The following is a 23,915-nucleotide window of genomic DNA, read 5'->3' on the forward strand; positions in this document are numbered from 1 at the left end:
AGCCAACGGTTCATTGATCAGAAGCGTAAGGAGTTCTTGGAACTCAAGCAAGGCCGTATGACTGTATCTGAATACGAACATGAATTCGTAAGACTCAGTAGGTATGCCCGGGAGTGTGTAGCTGATGAGGTTGCTATGTGCAAAAGATTCGAGGAAGGATTGAATGAAGATTTAAAGCTACTAATGGGTATTTTGGAAATAAAAGAATTCGTAACACTAGTCGAACGAGCCTGCAAGGCGGAAGAACTTGGAAAGGAGAAGAGGAAGGCTGAATTTGAAGCTAGAGATTATCGTAAAAGATCGACGGGTAAAGCTCCGTTCTCAGCTGTAAAGAAGTTCAGGGAGGACATTAATAAGTCGAGGGCGACTGCGGGAATTTCCATCAGGGCAAGACCATCGATGGGCTCCCGAGCTACTTCGGTAGCTAGTGTGGGCAATAATCGTCACGAGAAACCTGAATATCCCAATGTGGAAGACGACACCTAGGTGAATGTTGGGGCAAGTCTACTAGCAGGGCCTGTTACGGATGCGGTTCGAAGGACCACTTCATTAGAGATTGCACGAAGCTGGATGAGAAGAATAAGATTCAAGGTGCAAGACCTAGTGGAGTGACATCTAGAGGTAGACCACCGAGAATTTTAGGAGGCAGGGGTGGTAGTCAGAGGGGGGCCTCTGATACGGCCGATCGACCCGAGAACCGTACTTCTGCTAGAGCATATGCCATTCGCGCACGAGAGGAGGCATCCTCCCCCGACGTCATCACTGGTACCTTCACTCTCTTTGATACTAATGTGATTGCATTGATTGACCCTGGTTCTACTCATTCATATGTATGCGAAACCTTAGCAACCAGTAAGACTCTACCTGTTGAGTCTACTGAGCTCGTAATTCGAGTATCAAACCCTTTGGGTCAATGCGTACTTGTTGATAAAGTGTGTAAGAGATGCCCTCTAATAATCCGAGAATCCTGTTTTCCGGCCGATTTGATGCTTTTGCTGTTCGACGAGTTTGATGTTATTCTTGGTTTGGATTGGTTAACCGCGCATGATGCGGTTGTGAATTGCAAAAGCAAGACTATCGATTTGAGGTGCGCAAATAACGAAATAATCCGAGTTGAGTCTGCGGACTTAAGGGGGTTGCCAGCTGTAATATCAGCAATGTTGGCCCAGAAATATGTAAGGAAAGGCTGCGACGCATACCTCGCGTATGTACTTGATGACAAGGAGTTAGAAAAGAAACCCGAATCGGTGCCGGTGGTTTGTGAATACCCGGATGTTTTTCCTGAAGAGTTACCGGGTTTGCCACCTGTTCGGGAGGTAGAGTTTGGTATTGAGCTTGTACCTGGAACTACGCCAATTTCGATCGCTCCGTATTGTATGGCACTAACCGAGTTAAAAGAGTTGAAAGCTCAGTTGCAAGAATTGACGGATAGAGGTTTCGCTCGACCGAGTTTCTCACCTTGGGGTGCACCAGTATTGTTCGTGAAAAAGAAGGACGGAACCATGAGGTTGTGCATTGACTATCGTCAACTGAATAAAGTGACGATAAAGAATAAGTATCCGTTACCGCGTATTGATGATCTGTTCGATCAATTAAAGGGAGCATCGGTGTTTTCAAAGATAGATTTGAGATCGGGTTATTATCAGTTGCAGATTCGAGATTCGGACGTACCCAAAACTGCTTTCAGAACGAGGTACGGTCACTACGAGTTCTTAGTGATGCCGTTCGTGCTCACTAATGCCCCTGCGGTGTTTATGGATTTGATGAATCGGATCTTCAGGCCGTATTTAGATCGGTTCGTAGTTGTGTTTATTGATGACATCTTGGTCTATTCAAGAGATGAGACCGAACATGCTGAGCATCTGAGGCAAGTGTTGCAAATTTTGCGGGATAAGCAGTTATATGCTAAGTTCAGTAAGTGTGAGTTCTGGTTAAGAGAGGTTAGCTTCTTGGGTCATGTGGTATCCGCATCGGGTATTCGAGTTGACCCGAGTAAAATTTCAGCCATACTTAACTGGAAGCCTCCGAGAAATGTTACCGAAGTCCGGAGCTTTCTAGGGCTCGCCGGTTATTACCGACGATTTGTCAAAGGTTTCTCGATGATAGCCACACCAATGACGAAGCTACTTCAAAAGGATGTTAAGTTCGAATGGACGGAGAAATGTCAGAAAAGCTTCGATCAACTGAAAACTCATTTGACTGAAGCTCCAATTTTGGTGCAACCCGAATCGGGTAAAGAGTTTGTCATTTATAGTGACGCATCCCTACTTGGGTTGGGTTGCGTATTGATGCAAGAAGGTCGAGTTGTGGCCTATGCGTCAAGACAATTGAAGCCACACGAGAGAAATTATCCGACCCATGATCTCGAACTAGCCGCCATTGTGTTTGCATTGAAAATATGGCGACATTATTTGTTTGGTGAGAAGTGCCATGTGTTTTCGGATCACAAAAGTCTCAAATATTTGATGACTCAACGAGACTTGAATCTGCGACAAAGACGTTGGCTTGAGTTGTTGAAAGATTACGAGCTTGTCATTGATTACCACCCGGGAAAGGCTAATGTGGTTGCGGACGCCTTAAGCCGGAAATCACTGTTTGCTTTGCGAGCGATGAATGTACACTTGTCTGTCCTACCTGACAATGTGTTAGTAGCTGAATTAAAAGCCAAACCATTATTGACTCATCAAATTCTTGAAGCTCAGGAAGTCGATGATGAATTGGTTGCAAAACGAGCTGAGTGTGTTCCGAACAAGGAATCGGAGTTTCAGATTGATGATGATGGTTGTTTGAGGTTTAGAAGTCGTTTGTGTGTTCCAAGGAATTCGGAACTCATTCCGATGATTCTGAACGAAGCCCATTGTAGCCGAATGTTAATTCACCCGGGGAGCACGAAAATGTACAACGACTTGAAACGTCGGTTTTGGTGGCATGGTATGAAACGAGACATCTCCGACTTTGTTTCGAGATGTTTAATATGTCAACAAGTGAAAGCGGAACATCAAGTGCCTTCAGGGTTACTTCAGCCGATCATGATACCCGAGTGGAAATGGGACCGAGTCACAATGGACTTTGTGTCCGGACTGCCATTGTCCGCAAGTAAGAAGGATGCGATTTGGGTTGTTGTTGATAGGCTGACTAAGTCGGCTCACTTTATCCCCGTGCGTACGGATTTTTCATTGGATAAACTAGCCGAATTGTATGTTTCTCAGATTGTGAGATTACATGAAGTACCTATTTCTATCATGTCGGATAGAGATCCGAGATTCACCTCGCGATTTTGGAAGAAATTGCAAGAAGCTTTGGGTACCAAGCTGCATTTTAGCACCGCTTTTCATCCCCAAACCGATGGTCAATCCGAGTGGATAATTCAGATACTCGAGGATATGCTGAGATGCTGCATCCTTGAGTTTAGTGGTTCATGGGAACGGTATGTACCTTTGATTGAATTCGCTTACAACAATAGTTTTCAATCAAGTATTAAGATGGCACCTTACGAGGCTTTGTACGGTCGTAAATGCCGTACACCATTGTTTTGGACCGAGCTTGGTGAAAGTAAAATTTTCGGAGTTGATTTGATTAAAGATGCCGAACAGAAAGTAAAGGTAATCCGTGAAAGTCTAAAAGCAGCCACAGATCGTCAGAAATCGTATGCGGATTTGAAACGAAAAGACATTGAATATCAGGTGGGAGATAAAGTGTTTCTTAAAGTTTCGCCTTGGAAAAAGGTACTTAGGTTTGGCCGTAAGGGCAAGTTGAGCCCGAGATTCATTGGGCCGTACGAAATCTCCGAACGAGTGGGGCCAGTTGCGTATAGATTGATTTTGCCCCCTGAGCTTGAAAAGATCCATGACGTCTTTCATGTTTCGATACTTCGACGCTATAGATCTGATCCATCGCACATAATTAGCCCATCAGAGGTTGAAATTCAAGCCGATATGAGTTATGAAGAAGAACCGATGCGTATCCTAGCTCGTGAAGTGAAGGAGTTACGAAACAAAAGAGTTCCGCTAGTAAAGGTGTTATGGCTCAAACACGGGATCGAGGAAGCTACTTGGGAAACCGAGAGCTCGATGAAAGAACGATATCCAAACCTATTTACCGATAAGATTTTCGGGGACGAAAATTTCTTAAGTGGGGGAGAGTTGTGACAGCCCAAAATTGACCCTAGTCGGGAAGTGGTTTCGGGACCACAAAATCGAGTCTTATAAATAATTAAAGATTATATTCTGTGTTTATGATGTGCGTAAATGCTTGTGTGATAGTTCCATACTTTAATTTGGTCAGTGTATGTGGAATTTATTAGTAGGGACTTATGTGAGACAATTTAGAAATATGCTAGGCAAGTGTTCAAGTGGCCCATTAATATATGTGGGAAAGTGTTTGTCCTTGCATGTCAAATTAGCCAAATTAAAGCATAGTGGCTGGCCATGCTATGGGTGGAAACATGTCACCAACATGTTATGCTAGTGATGTATGCTAAGAAAAATAAAATAAAGAGCATGGTAATTAAACAATGAAAAGGAAGGGTGATGAAAAAAAAAATGGTCTCATCCATACCCCCCTTGTTGCCGTGAGTTGAGGAAAGAAAACAAAAAAAAAATGTGTTCATTCTTGAACACCTTTGGCCGAATAGAGGAAAGAAAGGAAGGGAAGAGCTTGAGAAAATCGGCTATGGTGGTTTGCTAGACTAAGGTATGTTTGATGTTGTTCTTGAGATGCATGCATGTTTTAGTAGTTGACTTGAGTTCTAAAAACCCATGGTTCAATTTTGTGGATTGATGATGATTTTGTGTTTTGCCATTGATGAGTGCTTGAGCTTTTTGATAGTTGTTGATGAAAAGTGAAAGATATGTTAAAGATTAATATGTTAAATTAAGGCTTGGTAAGCTAGCTATTAAGGTGAAATGCTAATGTTAGTATTTGATTTGGTAATAATCTGTTTGGGGACAGCAGCAGTAAGGTGATTTTGGAAAATCGCCATAATTTGTAGGAGTTGAATTAGAAGCTGAGTGAATTATGCCATTAAAGCTTGAAGAGTCTATTTTCTTACAAAAGAAACTATAAAAACAAAAGAGTTACCGATCTTGAGATATTTGAAGTATTGTGGGGCTGAGTCAAAATGACTACTAGATTCCCTGTTCTGTATTTAGGAAATCATTATAAATTGTACAAAAATGATTATAAGATAAAATTTATATGCTTAGACTCCTTAATGAGTCTAGTTTCAAATGAGATCAAATACAACACATTTTGAATTCTGTAAAATGAGAAATTTGATTCGTAGTGAAGAGTGGTCAGAATAGTCAAATAGTGAAACAGGGGAAACTTTAAGAAAAATCTGGTATTGATTGGCCAAGCCAAAAATTCTGAAAATTTTATGGATGGAAGATATACGAGTCTATATTCAGGGAAAATTAACGGCTAGTGATTTGGAGTTTTGTAGCTCCAGTTATAAATAATTTAGCGACTACTGCTCAGGAAAACAGCTCGTAGTGAATATGTGATTTTGTTGTAAACATTAATGAAAATTTGCCAATGAGTTATTTATTGACTATTATAAAGCTTACTATAATCTATGTGTGTGAAGGTCAAATCAATATATATATTATTCTGAAAGTAATACTTGAATAGTCGATTAATGACTATTTTAAATTTTGTTGAACTTAAGCTCAAGAGCAAAAGGGAACTAGATCCGATAAAGGCAAAGAAAAGATCACTGAGTAGTCGAGTTGGAACCGTCTTACCCAACACAAGGTAAGTCATTAAGCATGTAGTTGGTATTATTTCAAATGGTCATAATGTTTATGTATTGATGCTGAATGGAATGAATAAATATACATATATATATATATGCATGTACGTATGTGATGATGAAATTGTTGAATGAAAAGAAAAGAGGTAAGATGTACTGAGTTGTTGATCTCGGCACTAAACGTGCGGGTATAACCATTTATGACCATGAGATTGGCGCTAAGTGCGCGGGATTAAATTGTACAGCACTAAGTGTGCGAAATGAATATGATGCACTAAGTGTGCGAATTGACCATGCGGCACTAAGTGTGCGAGTTTGACTATGTAGCACTAAGTGTGCGATTTGATTACGTAGCACTAAGTGTGCGAGTTGATTATATAGCACTGAGTGTGCGGACTCAATATACATTCGTGAATCATTATGGACACTATGTGTGCGACACTATTGAGTCGATCGCGGACAGCAGATCAGGTAAGTGTCTTGAGTACATGGCTAATAGGTGCTATGCTTATACTTGGTGTTGAGCTCGGTAAGTTTGAACCTATGTGACAACTATACTTGAAGTCACGTACATAAAATTTATCGTAGGATGGGTGAAAGGCCGTTTAGTCATTTGATTGTAACGAAAATAAATTGATTTATGAAAATGCTTCAATGTCCTATTGATGAGTATATGGAATGTGAATGCATGAATTGATATGAAATTGAATCGATAGGTTGGAGGAACTATGGTATGGTTCGGAATGGATGGAGTAATTAGCCTCGTTCCATTTTGTTTTCTCTTGTGATAATGTTATTGATGGATGGTAGTGCATAGCTTATGACTTACTGAGTTATCACTCGGTGTTTCCTTGTCACCTATTCTAGGTTTCTTGGACACATCTCTTTTTGCGTGATCGGGCCGTCATCAAAGTCATCACACCGGATAGCAAGTTTTGGTACTTTCTTCTTAGTTGGCTTAGAAGAACATTTTGGCATGTATAAGCTATTACGTTGTGTTTGAACTTTGGCATGTAAACTTTAAGCCATGCGAAAATGGCACGAATGTTCGATTGAGTTGGATCAAGGGTAGGCATGAAATGGACCTAGTTACTTTCGTAACAGATGCTGGCAGCAGCAGTGTCATGAGATTGAAAAATCACTAAAAATAGTAGGAGTGGAATTAATTGATGAATAAATTATGCAATCGAAGCTCGATGAGTCTGTTTTCATGAGGAAGTAACAAAAAGATCATATGGGCATTATATTAAGAGATAATCAGATTTTTGTGGGACAGGGCCAGAACGGTTTCTGGATTCCCTGCTCCGACTTTGGAAATTCATTATAAATTAACCAGTGATAATTAGGGGTCGTACCATATATGTATAGATTCCTCTCTGAGTCTAGTTTTCATAGAAACAAACGGAATCAGTATTGAAGCCCCGTGCAGGGAGATATCCAAGTCGTAATGGGCAAAGGTCAGTGTAGTCGACCCCTGCAACATGGGAGACTTTGACTAATAAACTGTACTAATTGGCCCGACCAAAAATTCTAGAAAAAAATACATAGATGGGCACATGAGTCTAGTTTCTGGGAAAAATTACGAAACTGATTTTCGAGTTACGAAACTCAAGATATGATTTTTAAAACGACTAGTACACAGATTGGGCAGTGTCTGGAAAATAAATTTTATAAGGGGTTAAAGTCAGTTAACACCTCGTGTTCGACTCCGGTGTCGGTTTCGAGTTCGGGGTGTTACACATTAGTTCGAAAAAATTACCTATCCAAAATTCAATATTAAATATTTATGAGCTCAGGTTATGAAAACATTATCCCGAAACTACCTTTTTTTTTACACCATTGGAAATTGAGACATTATATCTTTCTATTGTTGTAACACCCATCATCCATATTCAATGTCAGAATAGGGTTACAGAGCATTTCCAAAGTTATAACACATATAACTGTACTTTTCTCATACATTAAATCAATTCATACAATCATCATTCATTCTCAAACAATTTGTCCCTTATAATAGCCTACGAGGCCAAAAACATACTTTAGGAGTGGTTTAAGACTAAACCGATAACTTATAAAGCTTTCACAAAACTTTGAAATTTTTCTAAAAACAAAGAACATACGTCTATGTGGACAGACCGTGTGTCTCACACGACCACCAAACATGCCCGTGTCATAAGCCGTGTGAAAATAGGAAGTACATACTGACTTGGGTTACACGACCAACCACACGCCCGTGTGTCCTTCAAAGTGGCCACACACGCCCGTGTGCCAGGTCGTATACTAGGCCATGCCAAATTTGTAGGGTATACTGGCTTATGCAACACAGCCAAGTCACAAGCCCTTGTAGTGTATATAAGTTTATTTCCACTAGAAAAATAATATTCTAGTTTATCTAGAGTATAAGGGGCGGCAACCCTAGTTAATGATACTAGGATTTTTTTGTCCCACTCCTTACATGAGGGGTTTTGGGCTTCACTTATATTGGGATCAATTATGAATACTTTATGGGCCTTTTAAACCTAATACTTTGTAATATGATCCGACTCGATTTAGTTTTTCTATTTCTCAAAATAAAATTTAATATCTACATATTAAATAATTTTCTCATCCCAATTTTATCTTAGTAAAATTTTAACAATTTTACCCCTAGTAAAATTTTAAGAAAATACGTTCAATATGTCACAACTCAACATGTTCACTATGACCAAATGATTTATTTTCATTTCCATACTTCAAAATAGTACAAAAAGATAAATGATTTTATTTTCTTCCATAATTTTTTAAATAATCATATATAAGATTGCAAGTTTTCATTTATATTTTTAAAAAGTTACATTCATTTCCAAATGATTTTATTTCTCCATTTTAAAGAAAATCGTAATCATTCTTAAATATTCCTCATTTTTCTTTTTCCATTTATTTTGTTTATTTCTATTCAAACACGTAATTCATTTTTGGTTTCAACAAGCTAGTAGAGAGACATATTGGACATATGTAACTAAGGCTCAAATGATTTATAATAAAGTTCCAGATTTTCGTCTATTAATTATATACTCATTTAGTCACGAAGTTATTCCATTATAGTATTATGACTAAACTCTCCTCAACGACATACCATTACGAAAGTAACTACTTAGTGCTTATCTAATGACCTTATCATAAGTGTGTTATCCTTATAAGATATCTTGGATCTCTTTGAGATAACATCTATCACAAAGACGGATGACCTGTGACCATGTTTACTTTTCATCAACCATGTAATATCAATGAAAGGATTTTATTTACTCAGGTTTGGGCTATGACTTCCACTGTTGTAAATGGCACTACATATTACAGAAGTCGTACACCTAACGCACCAACTTTCGATTCCTTATCTATTTAAACTTAGGTTTTTACTTATATCAAAATGTACAAGTCACGCATACATAGTTTGCCATCCACTGAGGATTTACGTATGTCATACTATGAATGTTACAAGTGAATAAATCCATAAACAGATTCATGATTTATTCTGCTTGAGTTCTATCTAATGTACTGTCAGTCTAGTTAGTCACATTTATGTCTCTATCTTCTGAAAGTCATCAACTCCGATGCCCAAAACAAGACATCTCCCTAATTGGACTTGATAGACAACATATTAATCCTTTAATCGGTTTGCTCATTTTTTATTAGACTAAGGACATGTTTAAGTTCATCTACTAATAGAAGTTGTCTTTTTGTACTACGACCCGACCATGTAATACCACTTAATATTTGTTAAAAATTTAGACAACAAATTAGTAACATTTGTTTCTATTTTGTTTTGCGTGCAAAAACCATATGACGACAATTATACAAAGTATATAAATGTAATCAATGAAAATTTTTTATTAACCAATTTGTCCAAAAAAAATTACAAGTGTATATTAACGAAAATACTACACTTAAGACAAGATCTAACAATATCGCTTAGCTTATAGGGAGTGTAGGAAATCAATCTAGACATGTGATTAGTTGTGTCACGTGTATAGCTGATTCTTAGGAGATTAGTTACGTAAAATACTGATATTCTGTATGAATTAAGATTTTGTATTATAGATCCTAATTTATAGGTGTCTATCAAAGCTATATGCACATGATACTATGTGTTATATATAGGCATTCTGCTTCACGTTAATAATAACAAGCGTCATTTACAATGTTATGACCTAATTCAATCCAAAAATTGCATGTAAAGGGAAGTTTAACTTTTTGAAAATATATTCCCCTTTAACTCTATGTTTTCATACAAAAAAAAATTCTTGCATTTAAATTGAGAAATTGTACCTACCCACAAGGACTATACCTCTCAACCACCAAGTCTACCTTTACCCTTATTCCTTCACCCCCATTCTTATCACAACCAACTCACAAACAGGTTCTTCCATCATTAATGGCTCCGTTCGTGAAGGCCTCTCACTGACAGCAAAAACTTCAATATGTACTTCTCTAAATTCTTTCATGTCATCTTCACCCCACACCTTAACTAAATCAATAACCAAATTGACATTACAATCACCCATACTCACGTATCAAAGACATCGCAATATCACAAGCATGCCTTAACTCATATTCCGAATGCCTACCAAAATAAAAACAACACTTCTCTTATTCATACTCCTAATTTAACAACCTAATTGCCTAATCCCATAGTCTCATCAATCATATATCATCCAAAACCTCTAGTCGCCATACGAAACGCAAAATCACAACCATCCATCCTTAGCAATGAGCTTGTACCTCAATCTAAAATAGTTACTCGATCTTAGAATAACATTTCCTAACAAAAAAAGTGATTAATTTTCGTACCTATCTTATTCCCACCCTGATATAAGCATGGGGGCCCAAATTTCAGCCCAAGAACATGTTCAGTTTAACCTTTTACAAGGCCCATTTGACAAGACCAAAAGATCTCAAAAATTGAAGCTTAACTTTGGATGTGATACATGTGCGAATGGGGTATTTATTAACTTAAATTCATCGAAGTTACTGTAACCTCAAAAGATTAATCGATTTGTAATGAGTTTTTAGATTAGATCTCGTGATTTCTGGGTTGAGATGTGTTCATATCGATCAAAACGATGTCTCTTAACTTCTAAGTGCACTTTGAATCACTCAATTTCGAGTCTAGGAGCTCAAGTTATGGTCATTTTAATGAAGATTGTTGAGTAGAATTTTTAGACGGGATTACGAGAAATTACGAATTCCAAGTTTTAATTCAAGTTTAACTCATATTGGGTTCAATAGTAAGGTTTAAATTTGATTATATATGAGCCCGATATTATATTTATTAAGTTCTATATTTATTTATTTATTTTGGATTTTAGATTTTTTTTCAATATTACCAATTTTTTAGAAATTTTATATTTCTTAGTCAACAATAAAATTTATTTAAACTAGAACTACTTATTATTTAAACTAATTAGAGTTTCATTATATTTAGGATTTTTATTTTGATATAGTTAACTAACCTATATAAAGGCATCTTCATTATTCATGAGACACCATTCATTATTTTGATTCAATATAGCTCTTTGACTTTCTTTCTTTACAAGATATCTTTCTTGTTCATTTTCGAAGTTGTTTTCTTCTTGGTTTTGAGTTTTTTTATTTGCAAGATATCTCTCTTGTCTATTTTAGAAGTTATTGTCTTCTTGGTTTTCTTCTTGAAGTCATGGAAAGTTTTTCACCTTCCAATTTATTAGGATTCAACCTTAAGGGATTGGTAATAACCACTTGTGAAGCTTATTGAAGATTCTTCTTCAACGAGTTTCATATGCATCGCCTTTTCATCACCTTTCATTAGATTCTTCTTTCCATCATCCATCTTATTTTTAGTTCTTCTATTTAGCTTGATTGTTTACTTTGTGCTTGGTTAATTTTATTACTTAGATTTTTTAACTTGCTTTCATTTTAATTTAATCCATAGATCCAAGAAACTCATTAAGATAAAAAATTTAGTTAAGCTTCTATGAGTCCCAAAATAACTTAGATTCATCTTTTGGGCTTACTAGGTTAATCTTGTATCATTTGATATCAAACTAAGTTAAGACCGATTGATCAAGTCATTGCATCCTAATTTTTTTTATTGAACCTTTATGGGTCTAATGGAAACTTACAATTTCATTGATTTCTTTTTTAGGTAAATGTTATCTACAGTGATTAAATTTTAATTAAAATTACGTTTCAATTATTTAATTTTCAAAAGTTAACATAACATTTATTAATATTATTTGATTGTTACATTTTAGTTACTCTTTGATTAACTTTTGTTGCCTCTAGCTAAATGATGATGGGGGACATTAACTTGAAAGATTAATAATTAATTTTTCCCTTAAATTATAACTAAAATATAAATTTGATTCTTTTAGAATTATTTCTAACTGTATTCTAAAATAAAAAAATCTAAAAATATTAGCAAACTCTAAAAGAATAACAAATTCAAAATTTATTTTTTAAAATTACAAAAAACATTTTTAAAAATATAATTATTGAACATTTTAAAAAAATAATAATAATATTCTAAATAGAGAAATTGGCGGTACCGCATCGTGAATGAATCCACACTTTCTCTTAGAACCCCTCGTTGATCCTCTTTAAATGATCTTATTTCGTTAAGACAAACTCTTAGACGTTGATCCGCACTTTCTCTTAAAACCTGCTGTTGACCCATTTATCTATTATCTAATGGTAAATCTACCATACTCTTAGAAGTTAAGGAGCACAAAATTCAAAAAATATTTGTTTGTTTAGATGAGGGATTTAGACAAAGAATTTCATTTGTATTAAAGTTTTTAAAATTCTAAAAAATAATTATTTGTTTGGATAAAAATATTGAAGAATTTCAAAATTTATAAAGAATTTTAAGAATGGATTTCTGTAGTTTAATTTCCTTATTCAAATTCCACTTGAAGAGGTGGTTTTTCAAAAATCATCATAATTATTTTCATTTAATACAACATGGTCCCACTAACATAAAAAAAATGAACTCTAAGTTTTTTTATTTAATTCTAATATAAATATATATATTTAATATTTTATTTTATTAAAAATATTTATTACTTTTTAAAAATCTAATGATACCTATATTAAAATTTTATATTATTTATTTTTAATATAACTATTCCTATTTTATAATTATTTTTTAATTTAAAAATTCCAATAATCTATTTTTTCCTAATACAATTATTTCAATCAAGCAAATTACAATTGCTAGCATTTTAAATTAATGAATTTTAAAATGCTAGTATTTTAAAAATCCCCAAAATTTTAAAAATATTCATTCAAACACAAGTTTTTCTAAAAATAACATGTTTTTATATTATTAGTTTAAAAAAAATAAAATATGAAATTATTAAAAATTGCACATCCAGGTTGAACTTAGATAAATAGATATCTAGATTCATTTAAATCTCAACAACCATTTATCTTAGTTCATTATACATGTAAAATAAAAAAAAAGTACTAAGTTTTTAATATTAATATTTTTTGAAATTATAAAAAGTAAATTACTAAAAAAATACACAAATGAACTTAGATAAATATAAGTCTAGATTCATCTAAATGTGAACATCCTTGTAGATTCTTTATGCATGTGAAATAATAATAATTCTTTTATATTATTTTTTGAAACCCTAAAATTTATATTAATATGTATTTTAAAATTTTGAAGACGCACGTCTCTATTTTATTGGTAATTAATAATGTCAATTAGGTACCTAAAAAAGGTACCATATTGATTAATGATTTTCAACTAAATAAAAGTTGTAAAATTCAGAGAATAAAATATACATTAACCCTACTATATCAAAGAGCTAGATAATTTGAGAACAGCATTACCTCTGAAAGTTGAAACAGGAGACCGGTGGAGATGCCCGAAATAGGGGTACATAGAAGTAAACTTTGATGCTGCATTTTGAAAGAATGAAGAAATATCATGTTCGGGAATTTTATTAAGAGATTCAAGAGGAGATGTCATTGCATCTAAATTACCTTGCATGAGAGGATTTCTTCGCCTTTTGCGGCGGAAGCTAGGCTCTGTGTGGAGGCGTTGAGGTTATGCTTAGATCTAAATGTACAAAACCTGGAGGTTGAAGGTGACTCTCTAACAGTCATTAAGAAGGCAACTAAAGATGAAACAGATTCCTCCGAAATATCGGGGTATATGGAAGACGTGAAGAGGCTGAGTAAAGTTTTTCAAAGCTGTACCTTTCTGCATGTGAAAAGATTGGCCAACGAAGCGGCGAACCAGTTAGCCAGGGAAGGTCTTCGGCAAAAATAGGGGATATTCTTGAGGTATGGGATCCCAAGGTTGCGGTGATACTGATTGAGCGAGACCGTAGCTTGTTGGAAGCTCTGGACTAAAACGCACTGGACGATGAAGGATAAAGAAGCAACAAAAGTTTTGACCGCCGCGTTCCCAAGGAAAATGAACAGTTTTCCCCTGGTTTTTGTTGCTTTTGTCGATTTGGTGATGGAGAATTCTAAAACTTATTTTTCTGCTTTGTGAAGCGTCTCCAAAAAGCTTTGCTGGTTTTTTTTTTTTTTGTTAATTGTTGGGGCAATCTGTTGGGCCAGGTCTTGGTGTGTTTATGCTAATTATTCTGGTAGCCCAATGGCATTGTCTTGGGTTTGGTTTTATAAATCCAGCTTATATTCTAAAAAAATAAAAATGGTCATGTTGTCAACTATATAGGAAAAAATTGAATATTTTAGCAACAATTTCCCTTTTTAGAAATTTATGATTTTTAATTTTTTGATATTTTTAATTTTTTTGAACATTTTAAAATTATTGTTAAGAAAAATTCTAAAAATATTAACATGATATTTTAATAATAATTTAAGTGTCAAATTAGTCATTAATCATTTGTGTTAAAATACTGTTGCATCATTTCATTAAGAGGTATTAAAAGTTAAACATTAAAATATAACAATTTAATTATATTAGTAATTAATATGTAATATTTGAAAATTAATAGATGGAAACATAGTTTTAGTCAATGTTTAGTGCCTATTCATGGAGCTTACTTTCTTTTCTTATTATGACCTTATTTTTATAATAATTATATTTTTTATTTTAGCTTTTTATGGATACTACGAAACAATACATTATACCTTGTTATCTTTTTTGAGCTAATGATAATGTTTTTAATAAATTTTTTATTTTAATATTCTTAATTATAATATTTATTGTTAATTCATTTCTTTCAAATAATAGTTAATAATTTTTTTAATTTTATGTAAATACATAAATAAATATAATTTAAATATAATAATGACGTAAATTAATTTATTTTATCAAATATATAAAATTTAATTTAATATCCTTAGTAGTTATTTTTTCCTTCTCATTATAATTACATCACTCTTATATTTTATTGTTGATTGTAACTTCATTAATATAATATTTAATTTATTATTTTACCGAAATTAATTTCACCTAAGGAGGAATCAAATCCCCCAATGAAGCACAAAAGTAAGGGCAAAACGGCTTTGTGTAGAACAATTTTTTACTCCCGCCCCACACCGTCCACGTAACTAACCAAAGCAACCAACCATTAAAATAGAAGCGCCCGACCACCCGTTGTAAAAAGTAAAACGGAATTTGTCCAAAACCATTCATTTTTTTTCATTGAAATCAAGCGCGTGAAGTGAGCAAGAAGAATCGTGCATGTTATACTCGCACATAAATGTTGATTTTATTTTTATTTTTAAATATTAAATTCCTTGGCGGTTTTTTCCGGTTCACTTTTTTTCCGGCCTCTGCACCCGAATTGGTGGCGGTGGCAGTGGCGGAGGAACTGATAGATCGTTGCCATCTCCATTCTTCTCTTTTTCTTGCTTTCTCTTTTTCATATAATTAAAAAGAGTTCATTTTCTTCGAGATTCGTTGGAGATTTTGTACGGAAACATGTTAATTTCTTCTTATTGATTCTGCATTTTCCAAATCCCAGACACTTTTGATTTAGATTAAAAGGTGAGTTTTTTCTTGAAAACCCATGTTTTAGATTTCATTAATCTTTAATTTTGGTCATGTTTCTATAAATATGCAAATTGAAACTTGTGATTCTGTGTTGCTCATCGAAGTTTCTGCTATTTCATTCTTTTGTCAGATCAAATAAAAAAAGAACCTGAGTTTGATTGTCATTGAATGCCTTCCAAAAGTGAAAGTTAATGGGGAAGATGGAAGAATGTATTACAAAGCAAACTTGTCGAGGTGCCAATAAGGTTTTTCCAGCGCCACCTCCATTACCTGGTCCAGCTAAAAATTGTAGGCGGAAGGGGTCACTAATGAAGAATGGGTCAGCCATAAGAGGAAACAATTGTGCCGCGACAGCAACCAGGGCTTTGTGGGATAGGCTCTTTGATGGAGGCTATAAAACTGATGTTATCATTAAAACTGATAATGGTGGCATTATCTGTGCGCATTCTAATATTGTTGTAAGCGCTCCTTGTCTTTTCTATCTTTAATGATGAAATTAATGGACGTTATGCTTTGAGCAATACCCTTGTTATTTGAACAATCTCGATTCCGTATATTGTTGATTTAACCAGGCATTTTTTTATGGTTTGGTTATACAACTTAATTTTATATATCAGTTTTAGACCATAGATATTGGAAATGAAATCCCATTTGGTGGAATGCGACATTGATTCATTTAGCTCATGAGCAAGTTGTTATATTTTTTTAGCATAACCAGCAAAAGGAAAGCCACATTTGCCCCCTTAATCCTTGTAGGATCGAGTTGTTTAGTGTTTTAATGTACAAGAAAATAAAGCTAATAGCAACTATTTAGCAATTTGGACATGGTGTCTTGAACAAATTTATTGACTCAAATCCCTTCACTGGATCTTTTTTGCTAACAGGGCATGGCTTCTCCTGTACTAAGAGGCATGTTGAAACAAGCAAAAGGATTTGGTCACAGAAGACCAATTTCAATCCACATCCATGGTGTTCCACAAGATGCAGTTCGGGCTTTCATTCGATTCTTGTACTCTTCCAGGTAACTTCTCTTTTGCCTTGGAAGACTTTTGGTCGAATTCAGTTTTGTGAACCAGTAAGTCCTTGGCAATTACTAGTTACCTTCACACTTTGAACTTGTTGTCAGTGTCACTGAGATCATGTGGTTACATCATGCATTCATGCCGGCATGTGCTAATTGTTATTGGTTTTGATCTGTAGTTATGAGAAAGAAGAAATGAAGGAATTTGTGTTGCCATTGTTGGTGATGTCACACACATATGTTGTTCCTCAGCTGAAGCGAGCTTGTGAACAGCAACTTGAGCATGGCTTGCTTACTATAGAAAATGTAGTTGATGCCTTCCAGCTTTCATTACTGTGTGATGCGCCTCGACTAACGCTGATCACTCACCGTATGATCATAATGACCTGCAAGGCCGTTCGCGAAACTGAAGGGTGGAAAGCAATGAAGAAGAGCAATCCAGCACTTGAAAAAGAACTTCTTGAATCCATGATGGATGAAGAACATGGGAGGGATATCATGGTAAGGCTGCTTCACCTTGTAACCTTGGGTTCTAGCAGTTTGACCTAAATCTCTAAATGCAAATTTTGCAGATGCAAAAGGAGAAAAACAGGAAATCAAATGAGCAGAGGATCTACCTTCAATTATGTGAAGCAATGGAGGCTCTTGTTCACATATTCAGAGATGGTTGCAGGACAATTGGACCACATGATAAGGATTTGAAAGAACACCAAACACCATGCGATTATGGAGACTGTTGCAAAGGGTTAGAATTGCTTGTTCGCCATTTTGCTAGTTGCAAGTTGAGAGTCCCTGGCGGCTGCATTCATTGCAAAAGAATGTGGCAGCTACTGGAGTTACATTCCCGTCTCTGCACTGATTCAAATTCGTGCCGAGTTCCTTTGTGCAGGTACCTTTTAAAATGCCAAATTTAAGACGATATGGTTGATGCCAATTTGATCTCTTAAATAACCAATTGCATAAATAAGATATTTGTCAATATTGAAACCCAACCTTCCAATTCAGGAACCTCAAGGAGAAGATCAGGAAACAAAGCAAGAAGGACGAAATCAAGTGGAAATTACTTGTGAAAAGGATATTAAGAACAAAGAGAATTGGAGGTGCACCAATTTTTGTGTCCTCTAATTACAACTCTTCACCATAAACAATATCCACCTCTCTTATTTCAGGATTAGACCTATCCATTCTAAAAAATTTTAATCCTCGAAATCAAGTTGAGCCCGAGTCGGTTTCACTGTTAAAAAATAAAAAACATTAAAAGTATTTTTATATTAATATTTATAATTAAAATTAAATAAGAATATATTATTAAATATAAATTTCAAAACAAAATCACAAAATACATCTCCAAGGCTTGGTTTGTACTAATTGAATGAATCGAGCCAAACAAATAGTCCGATCATTGTATATATCTAAGTCTGATTCATTTGTAAATATTTAATTGTACAAAAAATATTAACTCCCGACTCTCTTCTCAACACACAATGTACATATATATTTTGTGTGAGTTTTGTCCAATTTTTTGTCCGTTATATATTGTATTAGTTGAATTCTGTATTTATGTTTATTCTTGTAATTTATACTTAAATTTATTCTAGTGAAATTAAAAAAAAAATGTCGAACTATAAATTAGTTTTTCCAAATTTTACTCTAATTTCCATATTGGTGAATGAGGGACATATTCTTGAAATAATTTTAGTCAGATTTTTGTTTTTTTTTAAATATTCATTTAATTTTTGAGACTCATATATTTGGACATATCTATATAATATAATTTTTCTGAGTAAACTACAAAAGCAAGTCATCTAACTATGTTTTTGGTCATCAAATTATTAATTTTTTCAATTTAATTATTTGACTTTTCGAAATTAAATATTTTATTCACTCTCTAGTTAGTTGTCGTTAGATGAGTAAGGAAAAACTGATTTAGAATTTTTTATTAGCCTAGTAACAAATTTAATATTTCAATGTTTATATATTTTATCAATTTAATCTTAAATCTAAAAAATTCAATAAATTTAATCACAATTTTTACAAAATTTTTCATTTTAATTTGAATTCTAAAAATTTAATAAATTTAACCTATAACATCTACAAAATTTATTAATTTAGTTTTAATTTTAAAAATTAAAAAAAAGGGTGTACGATTGACTGCTAGGTTGAGAATCCATCTAAGGCCTCCTATACTGTTGAAAGATTTGTTTAAAGAAAGTCAGTCTACAGGTTTCCACTCTGTAATTTGTGGTGTCAATGAGTGGCTTCAGATGAGTTGTATTTTAGTATGCTGTATGGCATCGTTGTATTGCTGTTATTGAGCCACACAATAACCTTATTTGTAATAATATTTACATTAAAAAACCTTACTTTTAGGATCCCAAATTACTCTTTCTAGGAGAAGCATCTATTTATATCGGTAAAAAATTAAAGTAAATGTATTTTTTGTACGGTTAATATTTTAATGATTCGATTATTAAATTTATTGATACAATTATATTTGTCATGCATACAAAATTTTAAATCGATCCGATATTTTTATCATATCTATCTACAATACTCAATGTATTAATATATATATGCAATGATTAAATATTTTTTACATAAAATAAATAGTTGAAAATTTATAATTTAAGTCAAACTTGACATTTACGATCTATATAAATAAGATATTAAACCCAACCGTCTAACCACTAAAATATTGATCATACGAAAAAATATAAAAAAGTCTAAAATAACTTTACTTTTACACCGAGTAGATTCAACACTTTCATATTTTAATTCTGAAAATTTGCTTATATTATGTTACTTCCTAATCCTATCTCACAAAACTCCAAAATCCACTTATTTTTAATCAAATTTCCCAAATCTCTTCATGTTTCTCTTTCTATCATTTTTCTTTTTCTTTTTTAATTATTTTTAAATTTTAACATGATGTTAAAATTTCTTTCATATAAATTTATATTTAATTAATTGGAAACATAATCATTTTATTTTACTGTAACTTTTAAAATTTGTAATTTACATTACTTTAAAATTTGTGATAAAAATGTTAGAAAGTTTATAAAATCAAATTTTAGATACACTATGTTACTAATTATAATATAAAACTCAACTTGGAAAAACTCTGAACCAAATTTTATTCGGTGAATGAAATCAAATAATTATCATCATCGTCATCCAAAATGATAGCCTGTTCATAGTAATTATTAAATAGTTATCAATATTATTTATAAATCTTGATGCAAAACCTCTAATATTTATCAAATATTTATTTGCAAATCTTGGAAGCAAAATTTGTAATATGAAATAATTAAATAATTAGTAAAATTAGTAATATCAATAAAAGTCAATTGAGTCTTAACTCAATTAATATCAATATTATAGTCGGTGTAAGAGGTTGTGGGTTTAAGTGTGATAAGTGTGATAAATCACATTATCCTCCTATTTAAAGATTAGGGAGTGACTATTGATAATACTAGGCACTGTATAAAAAAAACCAGATATGACAAGAACATATAATGATATTAATATTAAAAAAAAGTAATATGAATAAAAAAATTAGAATATTAATTATATCAAATCAATTAATATTACAATCATTTTATTTAAATTGAAATTATAAATGTATATTAAATATAAATTAAATCAAAACATTTAATGATATAAATTAAAATTATTTCATATTGTTGGAAAATATGAACATCACATATATAATAAGGGTAATTACATGTTATTATTTACTATAATGATAGGTTAGCCTAAATTAAAAGTGACCTAATTTGGTTAAAATTTTATTAGGCTTTAATTATTAAATAAAGTATGGGTCAAATATGTGTAGATGCTCTAGTAATTGAATTCTAATCAAATTCTGATTAATGATGGGCTAATTAGAATTTGATTAGAACTAATATGCTAAGGTTATAAATATTAGGGTTATGGTCCCCAAATTATACACAAGATATATTTTTTAATATCCCATCATTAGGAAAGAGAGAGTAGATATTCTCTGAATTTCTTGTGTGCTAATTTGAAAGATCAAATCCCCAAGATCCAGTAAAACTTCAAGGAATTTATGGATTTAGGTACGCTTCCGCATCTAGTTTTGTTCTTGATTTATTTATGATGATTTGACATGATATATCCTAGTTTATTAAGTTTTATTTTAGATTTATTTTACAAATCTAACAAGTGGCATCTGAGCTTTGACATGTTGAATCATTGAGAATGAATTGATTTTTTATTATTTTTGGATTGATTCATTTTTCTTTTTTAATTTTATAGATTTGATATTTTAATTATATATTATGTTGAATCTTTGAGACTCCTGATAAATTTTTGGGTTTTGATTCTTTAAATAAAGTTTTAGGGTTTTATAAATATAATCTAATTTAAAATTTGCATATGCTATTTGGAAGATGAAGTTTTGTTTATTTATTTATAATCAATTGATAAAAATTAATTTTTGAGATTTCTTTCTCTTCTTTTCACACAATTATTTTATAAATTTTGGTTAAAATCATTATTAAATTAAAGTTACAACTTACAACTTTTTGCAATTGAAGAATTCCAATTAGGTTATATAATTGGTTTTAAAAGTTAATTCACTTGATAATCGAATAAATGAATGTTGGTAAGTTTTTTTTTATACTATTTGTTTTAAATTTTCTGTTTGTGATTGAATATATATGTAATTATCATCTTTTGCCTTTATTCATTATGAATTATATTCACCATTGAATTTAATTCATATATATGAATGATTAGCTTTGGTTTCTGTTATAATTATTTTATATAAGTTTTAGTCCTTATGGAACCCGACTAAAATTAAAATATTTGAGATTTTTTTTAATATGGTGGCTATGAATTTTCATAAGTAGTTGCTCATATAAAGGCTTTTATATAATTTGTGATTCTTTTTATATTTAGTTGGTATGTGTGCGTATAAAAAAAAATATGATAATGTTTTTAGTCATGAATATAAATTTGAGTTTACATGAAATATGTAAGGCAAGCCAGTATTAAAATTATATTATTATAATTGTGTATATATTATGTGTGTATATATATTATATGCATATCAATGATTTTGAGGATTAATATATGATTATAGTTTGTGTGAATAGGTGTTTATAACCATTATTCAATAAGATATCTTTTATAGTTTAATTGGTGAAATTAAGTTTTAATGGATATCGTTGAAGTTATTAAATTTTTTTTGTTATGGTTATATATTCAATTTTATAGGTGTTTCGGTGCAAATTCATGTCAACTATATACATATTTAAATATTTTGGTTTTAAGTTTGGTTCTATAATATTAGGTTTTGGCAACTTATGGTTTCAAATATTTAGTTAAATTATGATGATATGGTTTATTGTATAAATTGTGAGATATGCCAGCTATTTATGATTTTGTTTTTTTTTTGAGATTTATTGGCTTGAAAATATTTTTCAAGTATTCATGTGAATATATGTTTAATCATAAAAACAACTTTGGATTTACATGTTAAATTCAGAGTAAGTTTTTCAATTTGATTATTAATACATGTATATGCATGAATTGCTTTGGTGTTTTATCCATGCCAAAATTATGAATATATGTGCTTATGTGCTTGTTTATTATTTGGCTTTGAACCACTACATTATTTTTGTTTAGTTTTGATATAAATGGTTTTGGAACAAAAAAAAAATAAAAGAAAAGAAATAGTCAAAAATTAAGGTTTTTGGTTTTTTTTATTGCATTATTAAGACAACCTTATTTTGGAGTCTATAAAGCAATAAAAAAAATAGTTTTGACATTTGACTATTGGGAAATTTTTAAATTTGAATATTGGTATGTTTATATATATTTTAAAATAACTTAATTGAAGTAATAAGTCACCAAAGTGATTTTTTTTGTATAAATTATTTTGTTTTAAAATATAAAAATTTGTGTGTATGTAACTTAAGTTATGTTGATATTGATCGGCCCAAATGAAGGTTAATAATATTACATGTGCAACTATGGTGATAAACATGTGACGATTATTCGGTTTTACATGTGAGTAATAAATCGACCCAAAGGAAGATTTATTGTTCGACATGTTCTTATTGTTAATGTTTGATTACTACACCAAGATATCACTTACAAGTTAATATTTTGTCCAAAGATGAAATATTAATGGAGTGTCCGATATCTTAAGATGAGGTTTACCTTTATTCAAATTATTTTGGTTTAAATTTGAAGTCTTATGCGAAGTTGTTTATGGTTTATAATTTATTCAACTATTATTATATTTGCCAACATCATTGTATGTTGTTTTGAGATAACTATATATACATATATACTAGTATCTTTTAATTTGATTGAAAGATGAAATTAAAAGAAATATTTTGAAACAAATAAATTCAAATTTTGGCTTTGGTTTTTAATTAAGGATGTCTAATATTTTAAATAGATTAGTTGAAACAAAACGCCGCCAAAGTGACCTTTTTTGTGTAGATTAGTTTATTTGAAATATCAAGATGATTATATGTTTTTGTGATTCATGCGTTTATTAATTGACCCAAAGGTAAGTTAATATTTGGTAGAATTTCAATGACATCTGTGGTGATAAATGTGTGACAATTATAAGGTATTTTATGTGAGTAATAAGTTAGTCCAAAGATTAATTAATTGTTTGACATAATTTATTGTCAATGTTTGATTGCTGCAACAAGAGTATCACTTACTGTTAATATTACTGTCCAAAGATTTGATATTAATGTTTTGTTTGGTATCTTGAGATGTGATTAGCCATTATCTTGAAATGAATATTGATGTGAGCTTATTTTTTTGTTCTATATTCAGCTAATTTATCTTCTACTACCACAATATCTGCTAATATAAATTCTATACCCATGCTTAATGGGACTAATTTCAATGAATAGAAAAGGCACTTACTTATAGTGTTTGGTTGTATGAACATAGACATTGCACTATGGGAAGAACAACCCACACCTCTCACTGCGAAAAACACCCCTTATGTTAAAAGGGATTTTGAGAGGTGAGATCATTCAAATTGTATGAGTTTAATGATCATGAAGCACAATATTTTAGAAGCCTTTAGGGGTATAGAATCTGAAAAGATTACTCAGGCTAAGGTTTCCTTGATGAAATTTAGAAAT

General features: G+C 32.1%; 1 protein-coding gene and 1 long non-coding RNA gene across 2 annotated transcripts; one reads left to right on the forward strand and one right to left on the reverse strand.

Annotated features, from left to right (window-relative positions):
* Positions 1-9,687: 9,687 nt before the first annotated feature.
* Positions 9,688-14,510, reverse strand: LOC121209910 (uncharacterized). Its single transcript, XR_005905093.1, has 4 exons — positions 13,979-14,510; positions 13,763-13,853; positions 13,610-13,678; positions 9,688-12,428 (listed from the first exon to the last, which is right to left on the reverse strand). It is a non-coding gene; the product is annotated as an uncharacterized lncRNA (long non-coding RNA).
* An 855-nt stretch (positions 14,511-15,365) lies between these two features.
* LOC107942064 (BTB/POZ and TAZ domain-containing protein 4) lies at positions 15,366-18,253 on the forward strand. Its single transcript, XM_016875706.2, has 6 exons — positions 15,366-15,746; positions 15,883-16,210; positions 16,637-16,773; positions 16,953-17,274; positions 17,346-17,662; positions 17,779-18,253. The coding sequence occupies exons 2-6, from the start codon at positions 15,944-15,946 to the stop codon at positions 17,915-17,917; spliced, it is 1,182 nt and encodes a 393-aa protein (XP_016731195.1). The 5' UTR covers positions 15,366-15,746; positions 15,883-15,943; the 3' UTR covers positions 17,918-18,253.
* The last annotated feature ends 5,662 nt before the right edge of the window (positions 18,254-23,915 follow it).

This window comes from Gossypium hirsutum, chromosome A11 (genome assembly GCF_007990345.1).
Source record: "Gossypium hirsutum isolate 1008001.06 chromosome A11, Gossypium_hirsutum_v2.1, whole genome shotgun sequence".
In the NCBI taxonomy this organism is placed as follows: domain Eukaryota; kingdom Viridiplantae; phylum Streptophyta; class Magnoliopsida; order Malvales; family Malvaceae; genus Gossypium; species Gossypium hirsutum.

Excerpts from the sequence above, each read along its gene's own strand:
- LOC107942064 (XM_016875706.2), top strand. The coding sequence starts at position 15,944 with ATGGGGAAGATGGAAGAATGTATTACAAAGCAAACTTGTCGAGGTGCC. Across the intron at positions 16,211-16,636 it reads GTGCGCATTCTAATATTGTT|GGCATGGCTTCTCCTGTACT; the intron begins GTAAGCGCTCCT and ends TTTTGCTAACAG. Across the intron at positions 17,663-17,778 it reads TGCCGAGTTCCTTTGTGCAG|GAACCTCAAGGAGAAGATCA; the intron begins GTACCTTTTAAA and ends CTTCCAATTCAG.